The sequence below is a fragment of the Anas platyrhynchos genome, chromosome 3 (genome assembly GCF_047663525.1).
Source record: "Anas platyrhynchos isolate ZD024472 breed Pekin duck chromosome 3, IASCAAS_PekinDuck_T2T, whole genome shotgun sequence".
Classification (NCBI taxonomy): Eukaryota; Metazoa; Chordata; class Aves; order Anseriformes; family Anatidae; genus Anas; species Anas platyrhynchos.
The window spans coordinates 38,937,642-38,951,497 of NC_092589.1; the positions used below are offsets into that span (position 1 = coordinate 38,937,642).

Sequence of the window (13,856 nt, forward strand, 5' to 3'; positions counted from 1 at the left end):
GGTTGGATTTTCTTCCTTCCTGGGGGGAAAAAACATCAAAACACTCAAGGTTTAATGCTTTATTCTTCCCAGCAGGCCTTTTGATGAGAAGTCAAAACCAAGAACACACAAAACTAGCACATCAATCAGTGACATAATTAGCAGTACTGAAGAGCATTCAAACACTCTCCTTCCTTCTGTCAATAACCCAAAATAAAAAAAGAACGCTTACTTCTCTTCTGTGTATAGCTCGGGCTTCCGACAAAGAAGATTGCTAACGTAAGACTGATCTTCCTTGTTCATCAACTCAGGAAGAGGATCAGATAAAGGGCTCCAGTAACAGTCTTCGCTTAAGGAGTGGAGAAGTACTTGGGCTAGCTGCTTGGCTGCGGTCTAGAGATCAGTGAACAGTACGGAGAAAGATGCATCAAGTGAAGCCTTCTCAAACACATGCACACACACAAAATATCCCTCCCTACGTCTCACCTTGGGAAGCAGACATCCTGATACAAATATACATTACAGTACCTCTTTTCAGAGTAGCTAAAGCTGCTGCTACAAAGTCTGCCACAGTGGCTGTTGCTTCTCTCCTCCAAAAAGCCCACCCTTCTGCATTTACATGGTCTTGCTGCAATGCAATAGTTAAAAAACAACCTGACAGGAAGGGACACATTAGTGAATGAAACCAGCTGATTGCCACCTGGACTTTTGAGACAATCTCACAAGTGTTTCTATTTCAGAGTATGATGACACTCCATTGCTTTCTCAGCCTCAAAACTTTGGATGCAAGTCACAGCCCAGAGATGACTTCTGCCTCAGGTTTAAAAGCACAGCCCTGTAGCTGTTAATGTGTCTCCAACCACAGCTTTTTACAACTTCTCTGTATTACTTCTGTGTTTTTTGTTGTTGTTGTTATAATAAATAGAGGAAAGAGAGAAGAGGGTTAGAATTTTATGTTGAAACAACAACATCACATGCCCTTTCTGACTATTGAGTGCCCTTAAGCTTTCCAGTTCCTATCCATAGCTGGCAAGCTGGGCCCAAAAGACAACAAGCTAAGTTGATTTTGCAAAGCTATCCTTGGCATTTGTCTCTGTTTAGACTCACATAATAAATCTCTAGCTTTTTGCATTGTAAACAGAGCAACATGCAAACAAGCAGAGGGAAATCAAAGCAGAGGCTATCTGCTGGGAATTCTCAGCAGCGCACTACTCTACGCTGCAGAACAAACATAGCACAGCACAGAGGCAGAATGAAGTTTCAGCCCCTCTGTCCTACTGCCTGCAAATATTTTTGAACTTCTTTGACTACTGCATATGGATTTTATGTGCGATTCATGCGTTATGATAAGGTACGAGGATGCCAAGAGGCACTCTCTGAAATACCAGGGTAGGTACAATTGATAAACTGAACCACTGACACTTAAGGTGTGACATCTGTAGGACCACACAAACCACATTGAGGTTAAAGAAAATTCAGGTCATCAGATGCAGAAAAAAAATAATAAAAATGGTAAATAGGGTTTAAAAGGTTTTTTAATAACCCTTTTTTAATACAAGATTCTTTATTGTCACCTACCTGAGCACACACACAGTCACTGAGTTAGCCTAAAATGCAGCCACACTAGCATGTGTGCTCTCTCTGCCTCTTCAGCACCAGAAAGGGAGGTTTTATAGCTACACCTAGCAAACGGCAAGCTGCTTTGAATGTATGGTAATGCCTCAAAGAAATATTGTCACATACAACCCCCTGGAAACCTCAAGACCTTCCCAGTGCTTCTAGTGACAAGTTACAAAAAGCCTTCTGTATCTAACGATGCTTTCCTATGCTTTTTATAGCAACTAACCATGAGCAAAATGGCCTAGGGCACCGTGACATTAGCCAGTATCATTTTACCATCTCGGTGTGTAATTATTTAGTCAGTTTTACCCTAAGGAGCCAACTCTCCTGTATTTTTTTTCCTACAGCATTAGAGGGGAGGGAAGAATATTATGCCAGCAACAGAAAGATCTTTACTGTTTCACACAAAAGTAGGAGTACAGTTTGTGATAAGCCTTTCAAAAAGCAAGAACCAAACACTCGCAATGCCTTCGATTTTAACATACAGTACAGTAGCTGTGTAAATTAGCTTCACTCTTGTTTTGAATAAGACCAAACAAACCAGAACAGGCCAAGACTGTGATTTATGTTATTACTGCCTTTGGCTAAAAAAAGCATCATTATGCTTGGAGAACACTGCGATCCCACAAATTAGGAAGAAGAAAATTGCGTGTTTCACTTTCATGCTTGAAAAACTTGTTTAATTAAGCACGTTCCTCCCTTTGCCCTCTTGACAGCTCTTTAAAAAAAAAGAAAATGAAAACACAACTTCCAGTAAAATAGAAGTCCCAGGAAAAACTACTGGAGGAACACCTTCAAGTTTCCCCTTAGGAGTAAACCCTCCAGGGGTGTTGGATAGCTCTCCCCAGCTGCGTAGGGACAGGAGCATTCAAGTGCCACATTCTGCCATGGTACAGGAACAGCAGATGGTTACACTCATTTCAGCAGAACGATAAAACAGATGAGCAAGAAAATCCCCTGAGTCCTGATCTCAATCTGGGAAAGGATACGACCGTTTGAGTGTGACAATTATTTAAGTCACCTCTTCTAATTCCCTGCACGTTATTCCATGTGCATGTGTATTCTCCACTAGGCATAGGTGATCCCTGGACAACAAGAAGATTCATTTCAAGAACAGAAGTTCCAAAACATATAAATGTGAGAAACCTAGGCAAAAAATTTACCCAGGTTGCCCCTTCTGCTCATGCTTTCATTGTATTTCTGCATTTGCATATGAAATAGAGACACAGATCAGTCCATCCATTGGAACCCAGCACTCTCCATCTTCAAAATGCTAAGCAAAACCATGTCCACCTCTTCTTCAAACTTCTCTGGAATTACACAAAACATAAAGATGGCTAAACTTGTTTCATATTTAGTTCAGATCTGTGCCAACACTTTTCAGGCTGCAGAATTTTCATTCATGTTCTCAAGACTACTCTTCTCCTTGCTGTTGATCTTGTCACATCCTGAGTAACCTCAGGACAAGATCTCTTCAAGTGGAGGTAAGGAAGGACCATCTAAGTTAAACTACACAGTTAAAGAGACACAAATAAGTTTCTCCATGATTTCTTTACCAGAAGCACTCAGAACAGGAAGCAGAATGCAAATACAAAAGAAAAATCACTCTGTGCTACACTGTATTGAAAAGAGTTTTACAGGAACACTGAAGCACTTGAACCTAAAAAAAGCCCTGTTTGTTGCAAGCACCAGAAGTACTTTATGTTGCTACATGCAAAAGTGAAGAGGTACACATGGACACACTGAAAAGCAAGCAAGAAAGCAAGGCATTATCACCTGGGACAGCACTATCAAGCTCCATACATCTCCATTTATACCAGAGTTAGAAAATGCACTGAAAAAAAAATAGATAAAAGTATCCCATATGCCCAGAGCTGAAGGCTCAGAGGTTTCAACTGGATAGCTCTCTGAATTAAGTGCATCACTAGACACATCGCTCCCAGAAGTATTAAAAAAACAAACACAACAACAAGCAATCAACCGAGGAAAAATTTGTCCAAACGCCATGGTTAAGGAACAGAGAGAAATCCATCACAGCAGATGACCCCCACCTTCCCAGCTCCCACTCACTCCCCTTACCATTTTGAAGGTCTGAGTAGCTTTCGTTTCCACAGTCCGTAGTATTTCTCGCAGACTCCTCATTCCTTTCACAATATTGCTAAGGGGAGAGCAGGAAAAAAAAATCATTAAAAAAAAAAGAAAATGAGCACATTAGACAGGAAATATTTTCATGGCGCACCAAAGCTGGGCAACAGACTTGGCATTCGAGCAAGCCAACAAAACCACCACTGAGCGTGCAGAAGCGAGACGAGTCACTCCGAGGCAGACAGGACAATGGCACCGAGAGAGGCAGCGACTGTAGCATGCCTACTCCAGATGGCTTCCTAGGAGAAGATCACATTCACATTTGAGGAACAGAGGGGACATTTGGAAGCTTTTCATAGTTCATATTTATAAAGCAGATGCTTCTTCTTAAAAGCATCCACATCTCCTCTTCGTACACACAGACTGCACTGGTTTGAATTATAGTGAGCTGACGGGGTGCTTTTACGTGACGATTCCTTTTAGGTGGTGCTTAAATGCCTGGGGTCTGATGGTCCAAACACATGATGAAATTACAGGGGTTGAAACAGTTTACAATTGGGCACCTAAAGTTGCAGGAACTGTCTGCAAGCACAGCTTAACCTACAATGAAAGTGGGTTAGGCTGAAAGAAATAAATCACATTCTGTGTACACGATGAGCAATTAAAGCAGTCTAGTTGCCAAATGGTACCTTAACCCTGCGTCTGAGCACTACAAGAGATGGAGAGAGGAGTGGTTATACACTAGACATACTAGTTAGCACACTGGCAGCTTGTAAGGCTCTTCCAGGTTAAGAACAAAGCCCTAACACCACAGTAACTCCAGAATAGTCTAGCTCACTTCCATCAAAGGTGGAAGCTACCCAAAGAATTACAAGTCACGATGCAGATGTACAGTCTTTATTCCAACCAAGACTCATCTCAAAACTCTAAACTTGGAGTAGAGAATTCTCATCATTACCTGACTGGTGGTAACCTACAGACAAGCATCCAAGTACAGCAAGATAAAAAAGACACTGGTGATCCACTCCTCTGGAGAAAGTCCGATGCTTTTTTTTTTTTCCCCTTCCACTTTCTCCTAGTTAAAAGACGCACTCATAATTTACCCAGGAAAAAATTCTTGAGGGAATTTTTCTAAGCTGGACTTTAACACTTCAGCAAGCACTTCACTTACATGGCCAAGACACCTGGTGCACTTTTGTGGGTTTAGAAAAGAATATACACACAGGTATGCAGTTCTGGACCTTAAGCTGAGGAAAGCAATTAGGCACATGGTGGTATTTACACACATGAGTAGTCACACCAAAGTCAACAGAACTATTCACAGACTGTTTATTGCCAAATACTCCAAAACAAGCAATTCCCCCAACTGAACAAAGAGCATCTGCCCAGTGGCTCCCCTCAGTTACTTAATGAGTGCTGGCACGTCCTGTACTTCCTTGGGCTCCCCAAGAGGCTGGGAAGAAGAGTTGTGCTGTACAACAACTCCACAACATTTTCAGAAATGCACATTCTGATTTCTTGTTATGATAACAGTATTTTTTTTTCTCCAAGTGACAATGGATCCATTCACTAGCAACAGAAAGATCGTGGCTATTTGCAAAGCCAGTTAACGCCACATTTGGCATATACTTAAAGACCAAAAAAAAAAAAAACAACAACAAACTAGAGAATGTGCTAAAAAAGACCATTTTCTTCCCAGGACACTGGAGAACCATTTCAGTTCTGCTTTTTAGACAAGGCCATAAACCAAGTCAACACTTCATAGGAGAACCACTGTGCTCCAGAAGGACGGGGAGAGGAAAAGGAAGGATTATGAACCACTGAGGTGAACAGAAGAATCAACAGCAAGCTGCTGCCCTTCTGCAAGTAGTCAGGGTTGAACATGAACCACAGGCCAAACACCTAGACCACCTTCAGCACAAGGCAGGCAGGAGGAGCACCCAGCGCCTCCCTGACAGGCTCTTGTGTGCTCAGGCTCTCCCAGAGGGCACTCGCTCCGGGCCCTGAGCTCTTAAGTTAGAAACATGCAAAGCATCTGACAGCAATACCAGTTCCACAGGACCGAGGATTTGCTTTGGCAGCCCGTATGTTTTGAACGTTATTGAACATTATTGAGCTGTCACAGGAGACAGTACACCTGCCAGCAGCTGGCAAACACACCCCGCTGCAGGAGTTTGCCTTTCCACTCAGTGCTCCAAGGCACTGGAAGGCCAAAGAGCACAGACACACTTCATTTTGAGCGTATGAATGCTACTCATGATTACAATGGACTTACTGTTCCACATTAACAGATGCCCTTCATATATTAAACGTGCAGTTGATGAGGTTTCTGAAAATAGAACCTGAAGAAAGCAAAAATAAAAGCAGATCTTTGAACAGAAATAAGCATGTGTTGATAAGCAGATGAGGATGTAAACACAAAACCCTTGGCAATCCACGGTGAATCCGTTTGATCTTGTCTAGATCAGGAATTAAGCAATTCTGAGCTCCCCCAAGATTGGGACAGAAGACTACCTGGAAATCCAAGGTACTGGTGGCTCAAGTCAGGGCATCAGAAGTGAACATTAGGTCATGGAAATTACACAAGCTGAAAGACCCCATAGGCCCCTGCTGCACTGCTGAAATGCCAGAGAAAGAAGTGAGGAGGAACAGGAAGAAAAAAGCACGTGGTCATTAAATGAACTGCCTTGGTTTTAACCACAAAGGTAGCAAGAGAAGTATTTTAAAAGCCATGATGAAATGTGGTTTAGGATTCAATTACATTTAATTTAATATAGAGGAACAGAAAATCATGAGTACAAACTGTGACAGACAACATCATGAGTGGCTCAGTCCAGCTTGGCATGAAAATACTTTTTTTTCCCCCCACAGGTACCCCCCCTTATAAAGGGTAATTAATTACCAAACTACTAATTAGTCACACCACATTTATGTCATATTGTTTGACTACTACTACACAAAATTTTAAGATAAGACCATGAAGAAATACACTGTTTTCTGTGCAAATTGATGGGAAAGAAATACAGATACTAAGCCAAAGAGGACCCAAAAGTAAGCATCAGAAGATCGTGTTCTCATCCCCACTCATTAACTGTAAAAACCTAGGCACTAACAGGTGGAAGAGATCATCTTCAGATGACCGCATGGCAATTTGCAGAGCCAACTCTCTGGGGGAAAGCACACAAACAGCAGCAACACTGTTGCCTCTGCACAGCTCCTTTTGCATCTCTCACAGGTTTCTAAAAATTCATACTCTCTCCTTCAACAGCGGTTCATGCAGAGGCATAAAAAGCACCCACAGACAACAACCCTGGATTCTTATGAAAGATGCAAGATGAGTAACTACAACAAAGAACACAACATTTTCCCAGTGGCACCCTAGTAAGTATGACCAAAAAAAAGACCACCAAAACAACAATAAAAGCTTAGCATTTATCTAGTTTCATCCAGTAGACAGGAAGACTCAAAATTAATAACTACCTTTACTAGGTGCTAGACTGGGAGGACTGAGGAGGGGATGAAGGGCAAGCAAGCCCATATAAATTCTTCAGAAAAGATTAGTATTCTGGCAGAGACTGTCCTACCTTTCTAGATTAGATTCCACTGTAAAAATAACACATACATGAAGTTCCTCTTTCAAAGTGCCTTTCAACAGAAGCCTGTAAAATTTCAAAAAGGGAACTGAGAGCGCTAAAAAAATATGACAGGAGGAAGGAAGAAAAGAACTGTGTAAGCTTGCCCTCATAGGCAATTTCATCAGGGTTTTCTGAAGTAATTCAGGTCCCTGACTTGAAGGCTCATAAGGAAATCAGATTTTTACTGAGTGTTTAATGCTTATTTTTTCAGAAAATCTTTTTCTTCAGAAGCGTCTAGAGCTTCCAAAACCAACAGCATCCTCTGGAAAGCCCTGACATTTTTATTTATTTTGCCTTTGCTACTCCACACAAACTTCAAATGTCATTAAAAGAGCAGCATAGAAATAACCATTATGCTGCACAGGTGAAGCCTATTTGCTCTAAGCAAATAAGAGCATTTAGACCAAGCCCCTGCAGCACTATAAAATAATAATACCCATTCCCTTCCAACTCAGGATATTCTATGATTCTATGATTCAATACGAACTAAAGGCAGTCAAGGATGAGCCTAACCTTCACAGAGAAGTCACTCAGAAAATCAGAAGCAAACGCTAACATGAAAGGCAACAGGCTGCATACTACAGTACAACGTCTGCCTGCCTATCTTCTGTATCCACAGCATCAACGCCGAACAAACAGAAGAAAGCTTCCTCGGGATGCAGAAGGGCAAACTGCAGAAGTGTGCTTTCAGCAACGCAGTGTTGTTTAAGTAAATATCTCTTAACAGCATCGAGGCTGGCACAGCTGCAGAACTTGCTGGTCCTTACAGCACGCACCTTTGCTTTGTAGGGGTGCGCATGAGCGAGGGAGGTGCCTTCTTTTCAGCACCACACACTACAAGAGGGAAGGGCATCCCTGATCATACTCCAGGATGTTGGCAGCAGGAACAAACACAAGCAGGACAACACCTCTCCCATCTCTCAGCTCACCTGGCCGAGGAGACGTCAGCCCTCCTAAAGGAAATAAAGCATTTGCTATTCATTCTCTACACAAGGGCCACTGGGAAAGGACCTCCTTTCCTAGGACCTATCCCCCATCAGCCTGGGAGATCAAAGGCCTATTTCCTACTTGGACAAGCTGAAACCAACAACATTTCTTTGAGCCTCTGGATATTGGGTGGAGAGATTCATTACATACAGGAAAAACCTTCTCCCCTCACCCAACCCCCCTTCCTTAATACATCCCAATGCTGCTTATGCCCTCTCGTGGCAGAAAATGCACACTAACACAAGCAGAAGGTACAGAAACAATCTGGGGATTCCTGTTTGTCTTATTTTCCCATTGGCCCTTTAATTTCACTGGATCTTGCCTCTGATTTGCACTGACGAAGTGCAAAGCAAATGGAGCTTTGTTCCTGCCACAGCCAAACCAGCTCCAAGGCTGTTCTTCCATCAGGAGACAGCCACAGAGAACATTTCGCTGCTCGTGCAGCAATTCAGCTTATAATCAAAGCAGTTCTTGATTCACACACATATTTTGTTTCCAAATTGTTTTCTAGAAGTTTTTTTTTTTTTAAAGGCTATCATTAAAATAACGTGGGAAGGGAGCAAGTAGGGCTCCCAGTAACAGCTGAAACAACCCACTGGATATACTGAACTGATGAATACTGAATTTAAAATGCTGCTGAATAAAAGGAACACGAGTGAGTTCGTTATTCAAAAGGTGCCTAGAGGACATCAGTGCCATATGTTCTAAATGAGATTTTATTTTATTACATAGTTAATGAGCTTACTGGCAAGACCTGAGCTTTTGTTCGCCACCAAACCAGTAAAGGACTAATAAAGCCTACTCTTTGTGCTACAGCTGGACAACCACCACCTCACATGGGAAAACCACGTACCTCTCCCAGATTACTGAGATGATGCTAAGACTATGCCTTATACTTATAACCTCGTACTTCTTTACACATAGACTCATACTCAGTTGACTACACGGGTCATTCCATGACATCTGGGCTTGTGAATAAAGCCTTTGGGTTAAACAAGACTTACCTGAAGGCACCTACCATGGACATGCTTGCAAGTACAACTTCACTGTACATGCAGGTTTTTAACCCTGACTTCACATGAAACAATGTAGAACACCAAGGATACTCATAGTATAGGATATTCATATCACAGCTGCATTTAAATAGTTACTGGGGGAAAAAATGTAAGAAAAACCTGAACAGAAACTGTCCTTCCTCAAACAGAGAGGAGAGGTATCTTTTTTTTTTTCTACAGAAGAATCGAAGCTGTTTTTTTGTTTTGTTTTTTTTTTTTTTTTTTTTTTTTTTTTTTTTTTTTTTTTTTTTGCTATTTCCCTCCCTAGTTTTCTTTCTCTTCCTTCTTCACATATTTTTTATTTTCCTCTTCCTTCTCCATTCCACTCTTCCTTCAGAGTGAAGAAAAGGAGATAAAATTTCTTTAGGAGTGAAGGTAAAAAAAAAAAACAAAAAAACACAACCAAGATGAAATACTTTGAAAAGGTGGTTTGCTTAAGGAAGTTTAAAGAAGTTTGACCAGTGATACTACACAGAGCAGTGAGAAATTCAGTATGTGATTCCTTAAAAACAAATGTGATAATATGCTACAAACACAGGAGCAGGGAAGGAAGAACTCTTACAAGTGTTGTTTACAAGTGGTGAACAGATTGTCCCCACATGGCAATCCTCCCATCAAGTAAATGGAGTTTGAAGATACTGCCTATTTTAGGGGTCACCATGCCCTCTTCTACAGCTTTGGAGGGTGGGCACTGTCTCTGGTAAAACCACACAGAATTGGGGTTTTGATCAGGACATTAAGACCTTAAAAAAATAAAAAGAAACAACCCTTAAGACTTGACTGAGCTCTAAACCAGGTCTTGTGGCTGAGCATCTAAAAAAAACTCAGCAGTGTTTAAATTCCACTCACTCTCTATGGTCAGACTCCCCTCATCTCCACAGGGAGCAAAGCTGAGTCAAGACAACAAAACTGTTCTACTCCACCCTACTTGTGGGTCCGGAAAACTGAGAATTAGGATAGGGTGTGGGGAAGGGAGACCACAAAGAAAACCTGAAGCGAGCCAGCAGCAGAAAAAAAAAGTCACAACAGAACATATGAAGAAAGAAGCTTTCATCTGTTCTGAGACAAAACATGCAGTACTATCTATTTTTATTAACATCTGCATCCACCTACCCCTTCTTTAAATGAGTCACGTAGGCACTCTGTAGAGCTGCTTCCAGGAAGTAGGACAGTTCAAACTCAGAGTACGTCATGTTGCTGCCCTTTATACTCCTTGAATGTGTGCTGTTTAAGGTCTGCAAGGAAAGAAACCAGTGGGATTACAGACAACTCTTTGAACGAGCCATTTCCTCATGAGCCAGAGATATTGCCAGTAACAAAATGTTACTGTCTTCAACCTTCAGATTCCTCCTCAGAGGACTTGAAATCTTACTTTCATCAGCTATTCAAAAAACCTTCCGAAGTCAACTTTAAAATGAACTATACAGTGACTTCCATGAAACATCCCGTGTGCAATGTGAGTTTTGAAGCACCACCCCTTACTACTTTACACTTTTAATAAAGTGGAAAGCTACACATTAATATCGAGGGCTTCAGAAATATTACTCCAACCACACAGATCCAGCAGCTTGCACAGAAATATAAACACAATGTTTAAGTGAGTATATCCAGCTTAATATAATGTAAATATTTGTAAGAGTTAGTAAACTCTAAGGAGTATCAATGGAAGAATTTTAGTCTTTGCTCTTCTAGCCTTACCAAACCCCTCTTGCTTTGGCTTCCTTAGAAACTGTCTCTTCCAGTAGGGCTAACAAACAGCTTTCATTGCTGTAAGCTGCACTATGTAGACGCTCCAAAACAGGAATGAAAAGGACCTATGGACTTTGAGTATATGAATCCTGCATCCCTCTGAGTCCAGAAGATGAATGAATTGATATTCAAACTCTTTTTCTTCTTGGCATACACAAATTGTCAGTAAAAACATTTACAGTGCCCAGTACTGGCAGGAACTGGTCCTTCTGCAAGGAGAGGGCAGTACTTAATTTTAAATATAAAGACAAGTAGCTTTTTCCTTACAAAAAACAGACCAAATAAATTGTTATCTGGCTTTCCTCATGGATTTTTGTGTGCGTCCCAAGCTTATTTTTCTTGTTTTAATGCAATTTAAAATAAAATCTGGAACAAACACACCGTTGCCACTGAGAAGAGCAGAAATATCAGGTCAGAGGGTAAAAGGCAGTTAAGTTACAGAACAATAGGCAACATTCATTGCCTCAGTGATGCTCGTGTCAAGCATAATGCGTGGCAGAGGACAGGGTGTGAAAACTTACGGTGTGCCCCTGCTAAATGCAAGCAGGCAAAGCAGCAGATACAGAGATCTCTAAGCATGTGCCCAGTAAATCAGTGGCATGGATTACAGCTCAGTGCAGAGCTCACAGTACCCAGCATCCTAGCCAACCACTGACTAAGCAGTTAATTGATACTGATCCAGGTTCCTCCAGTTTCACCTGGAAAAGGCGAAGCACGAGCAATTAAACTGCTATCGTCGACCCAAAAGGTTACTTTGAGCTCATGAGGGATCTCGATATCCAGTGCTGTGTATCACTTACATTGCAGATACGTAAAACATCTCGGGTTCCTTCATGGTGGTGCTTGCTATGCAAAGCCTGTCATCCCTCCTTAGTAAGAGCTAAACTTGAGATAAAGACTCAAGCATATCTGAAGTATTCAAAGCTTTACCGCAGGCAAAACTGGTTTCCACACGTCATGCTCAGAAGAAACTGGCAGAGACCAGATAAACAGCTGTTTTGCAACTGCTTATACTGAAAAACTCAGCCCACAGAAATGCTAAGGCACTTCATTCTTTCAGGCTTGTTCTCATGTTCCTCGTCTATCACTTGACCTTTCCGCCACCAGTTCTGCTGTCAAAATCCCTCTATGTCCCACCCAGGTCACCAGGTAACACCCTGAGCACACTTCTTACCTTTTCAAGCTCCTGCAAGTACACTTGGGCAACGACACACGCAGTCTCGAAACAAGCCATGACCTCCTCCTCCCTCTCACACAGGCGAGCGCGTGAGGCGATTGAGTTGGTCGAGCGCTCCAGCGACAGACCTGCAAAATAGCAGCACCTTCCTGAACTGCAGCCCCCAACAGCAGCAGAGCCATGCTATACTTTTGTTTACCAGCTGATAGGAAGGCTTTTCCATAGGTAGGCTTCTCCCTAGTTTTAGGGACTTTTAGGAAAAGACACCAAGAAAATAAAATTCCTACACATGCAAGGCATTTTTTGTCATGCTGCTCTAAGCTATGGTACCACTGCATGCTTCTACGGTGCCTTTCAAAGATTTTATGAAGAAAGGACATACAGTCCCCCTGGCAGGGACAAGCAAACAGAGAAATTATGGCCTGTATTTCCAAAAATGGCTATAGATTTTGGGTGCTTCAACACAAGTGCTATTTCAGAAACACCCTGGCACTGGATTTGAGGGTTTCTAAGTGTCCACTATTCCAAGTGAAGCCTTCAATGGCAGCAGTTTTGAGGAACAAACTTGGAAAAAGATAAAACGGAGTTGGAAAATCTGAAGCCTCTTGTGGAAAGTCTAAGCACATGCAGATTGCACACGGACACACAGCAAGCTCTTGACAAGACATAAGAGACTCTTCAACTACACGATCACCCTCCTTTCCAAAGAAAAAAGTAATTGTTTTTTGTACTACTCAAACTGTTCCTTGTGTCACCAACCAACCCCTCTCATAAATATACATCATGTTAATTGGAGACCCACAGCTAATGCCCCTACAGCAGAACTCTTTATTATTTGATCTTTGTCTAGCATCCTACTACTATATCCTCTATATATCTAGGTCTACTTGGAGAGGCTGCTTATCTGCACACTTTTTACTTTGATCTACATAGATTCTCATATACTTATGCCACAGCGCATCTCCACAACACATCACTGTTTGGCAGCTCAGGCCTTCTACATCAAAGCAACTGCAGGGATGCCCAGTAGCCCACGCAGGTCGTAAACTGTTCCATACACGTTTCCCAATAAGTTTTATGTATAACACTCCCTAATAATAATAAAAATCTTGTAATACAAACTCCTGGCCTTCCTGACACAAATCCATGGAGGTATGAAAGACGAGCTGCCTTCCAGGCTCTCCAGAGAAGCAATTTGGACCACTGCAGCATGCAGCAAAGGCCTCTGCCCCACACGCGGAGCTACAACACGTACACCAGGAACCACACACTCTCCTTGTCTCACACAGCCCTGAGCACCTCAGCACAGCTCGTTTTGGGAGTCTTGTGGCAAACCGCTGTGAGGAGGCCATGGGGACTACCCCGCGGTGAACGCTGTGGTAGGAGCACTCGAGCTGTGGAGCCTGAGGTTCCTAGGCAGCCTCAGCGTTGTTTACTTCCCACATTCAGTTTCTGTTTTGTCCCCTTGGTAACTGCACTATGAGTTTCCTTATCTCATGCTTTGCAATTGAGCCAGACGTGAGCAGTCAGTTCAGTGGGTGCAGAAGAGAAGATACCCCACAGATATAA

The 13,856-nt window shown here is 42.2% G+C and overlaps 1 protein-coding gene across 2 annotated transcripts in view; it reads right to left on the minus strand.

Moving 5' to 3' along the window:
• TTC7A (tetratricopeptide repeat domain 7A) overlaps positions 1-13,856 on the minus strand; it is a 165,165-nt gene that overhangs the window by 134,158 nt on the left and 17,151 nt on the right. For both annotated transcript variants that reach the window (XM_027454067.3, XM_072035724.1), the window contains 4 exons: positions 12,285-12,415; positions 10,475-10,596; positions 3,679-3,757; positions 212-372 (listed from right to left, as the gene is read on the minus strand). In XM_027454067.3, the coding sequence (XP_027309868.2) occupies positions 212-372; positions 3,679-3,757; positions 10,475-10,596; positions 12,285-12,415 (493 nt within the window). The remainder of the gene's footprint in view (positions 1-211; positions 373-3,678; positions 3,758-10,474; positions 10,597-12,284; positions 12,416-13,856) is intronic.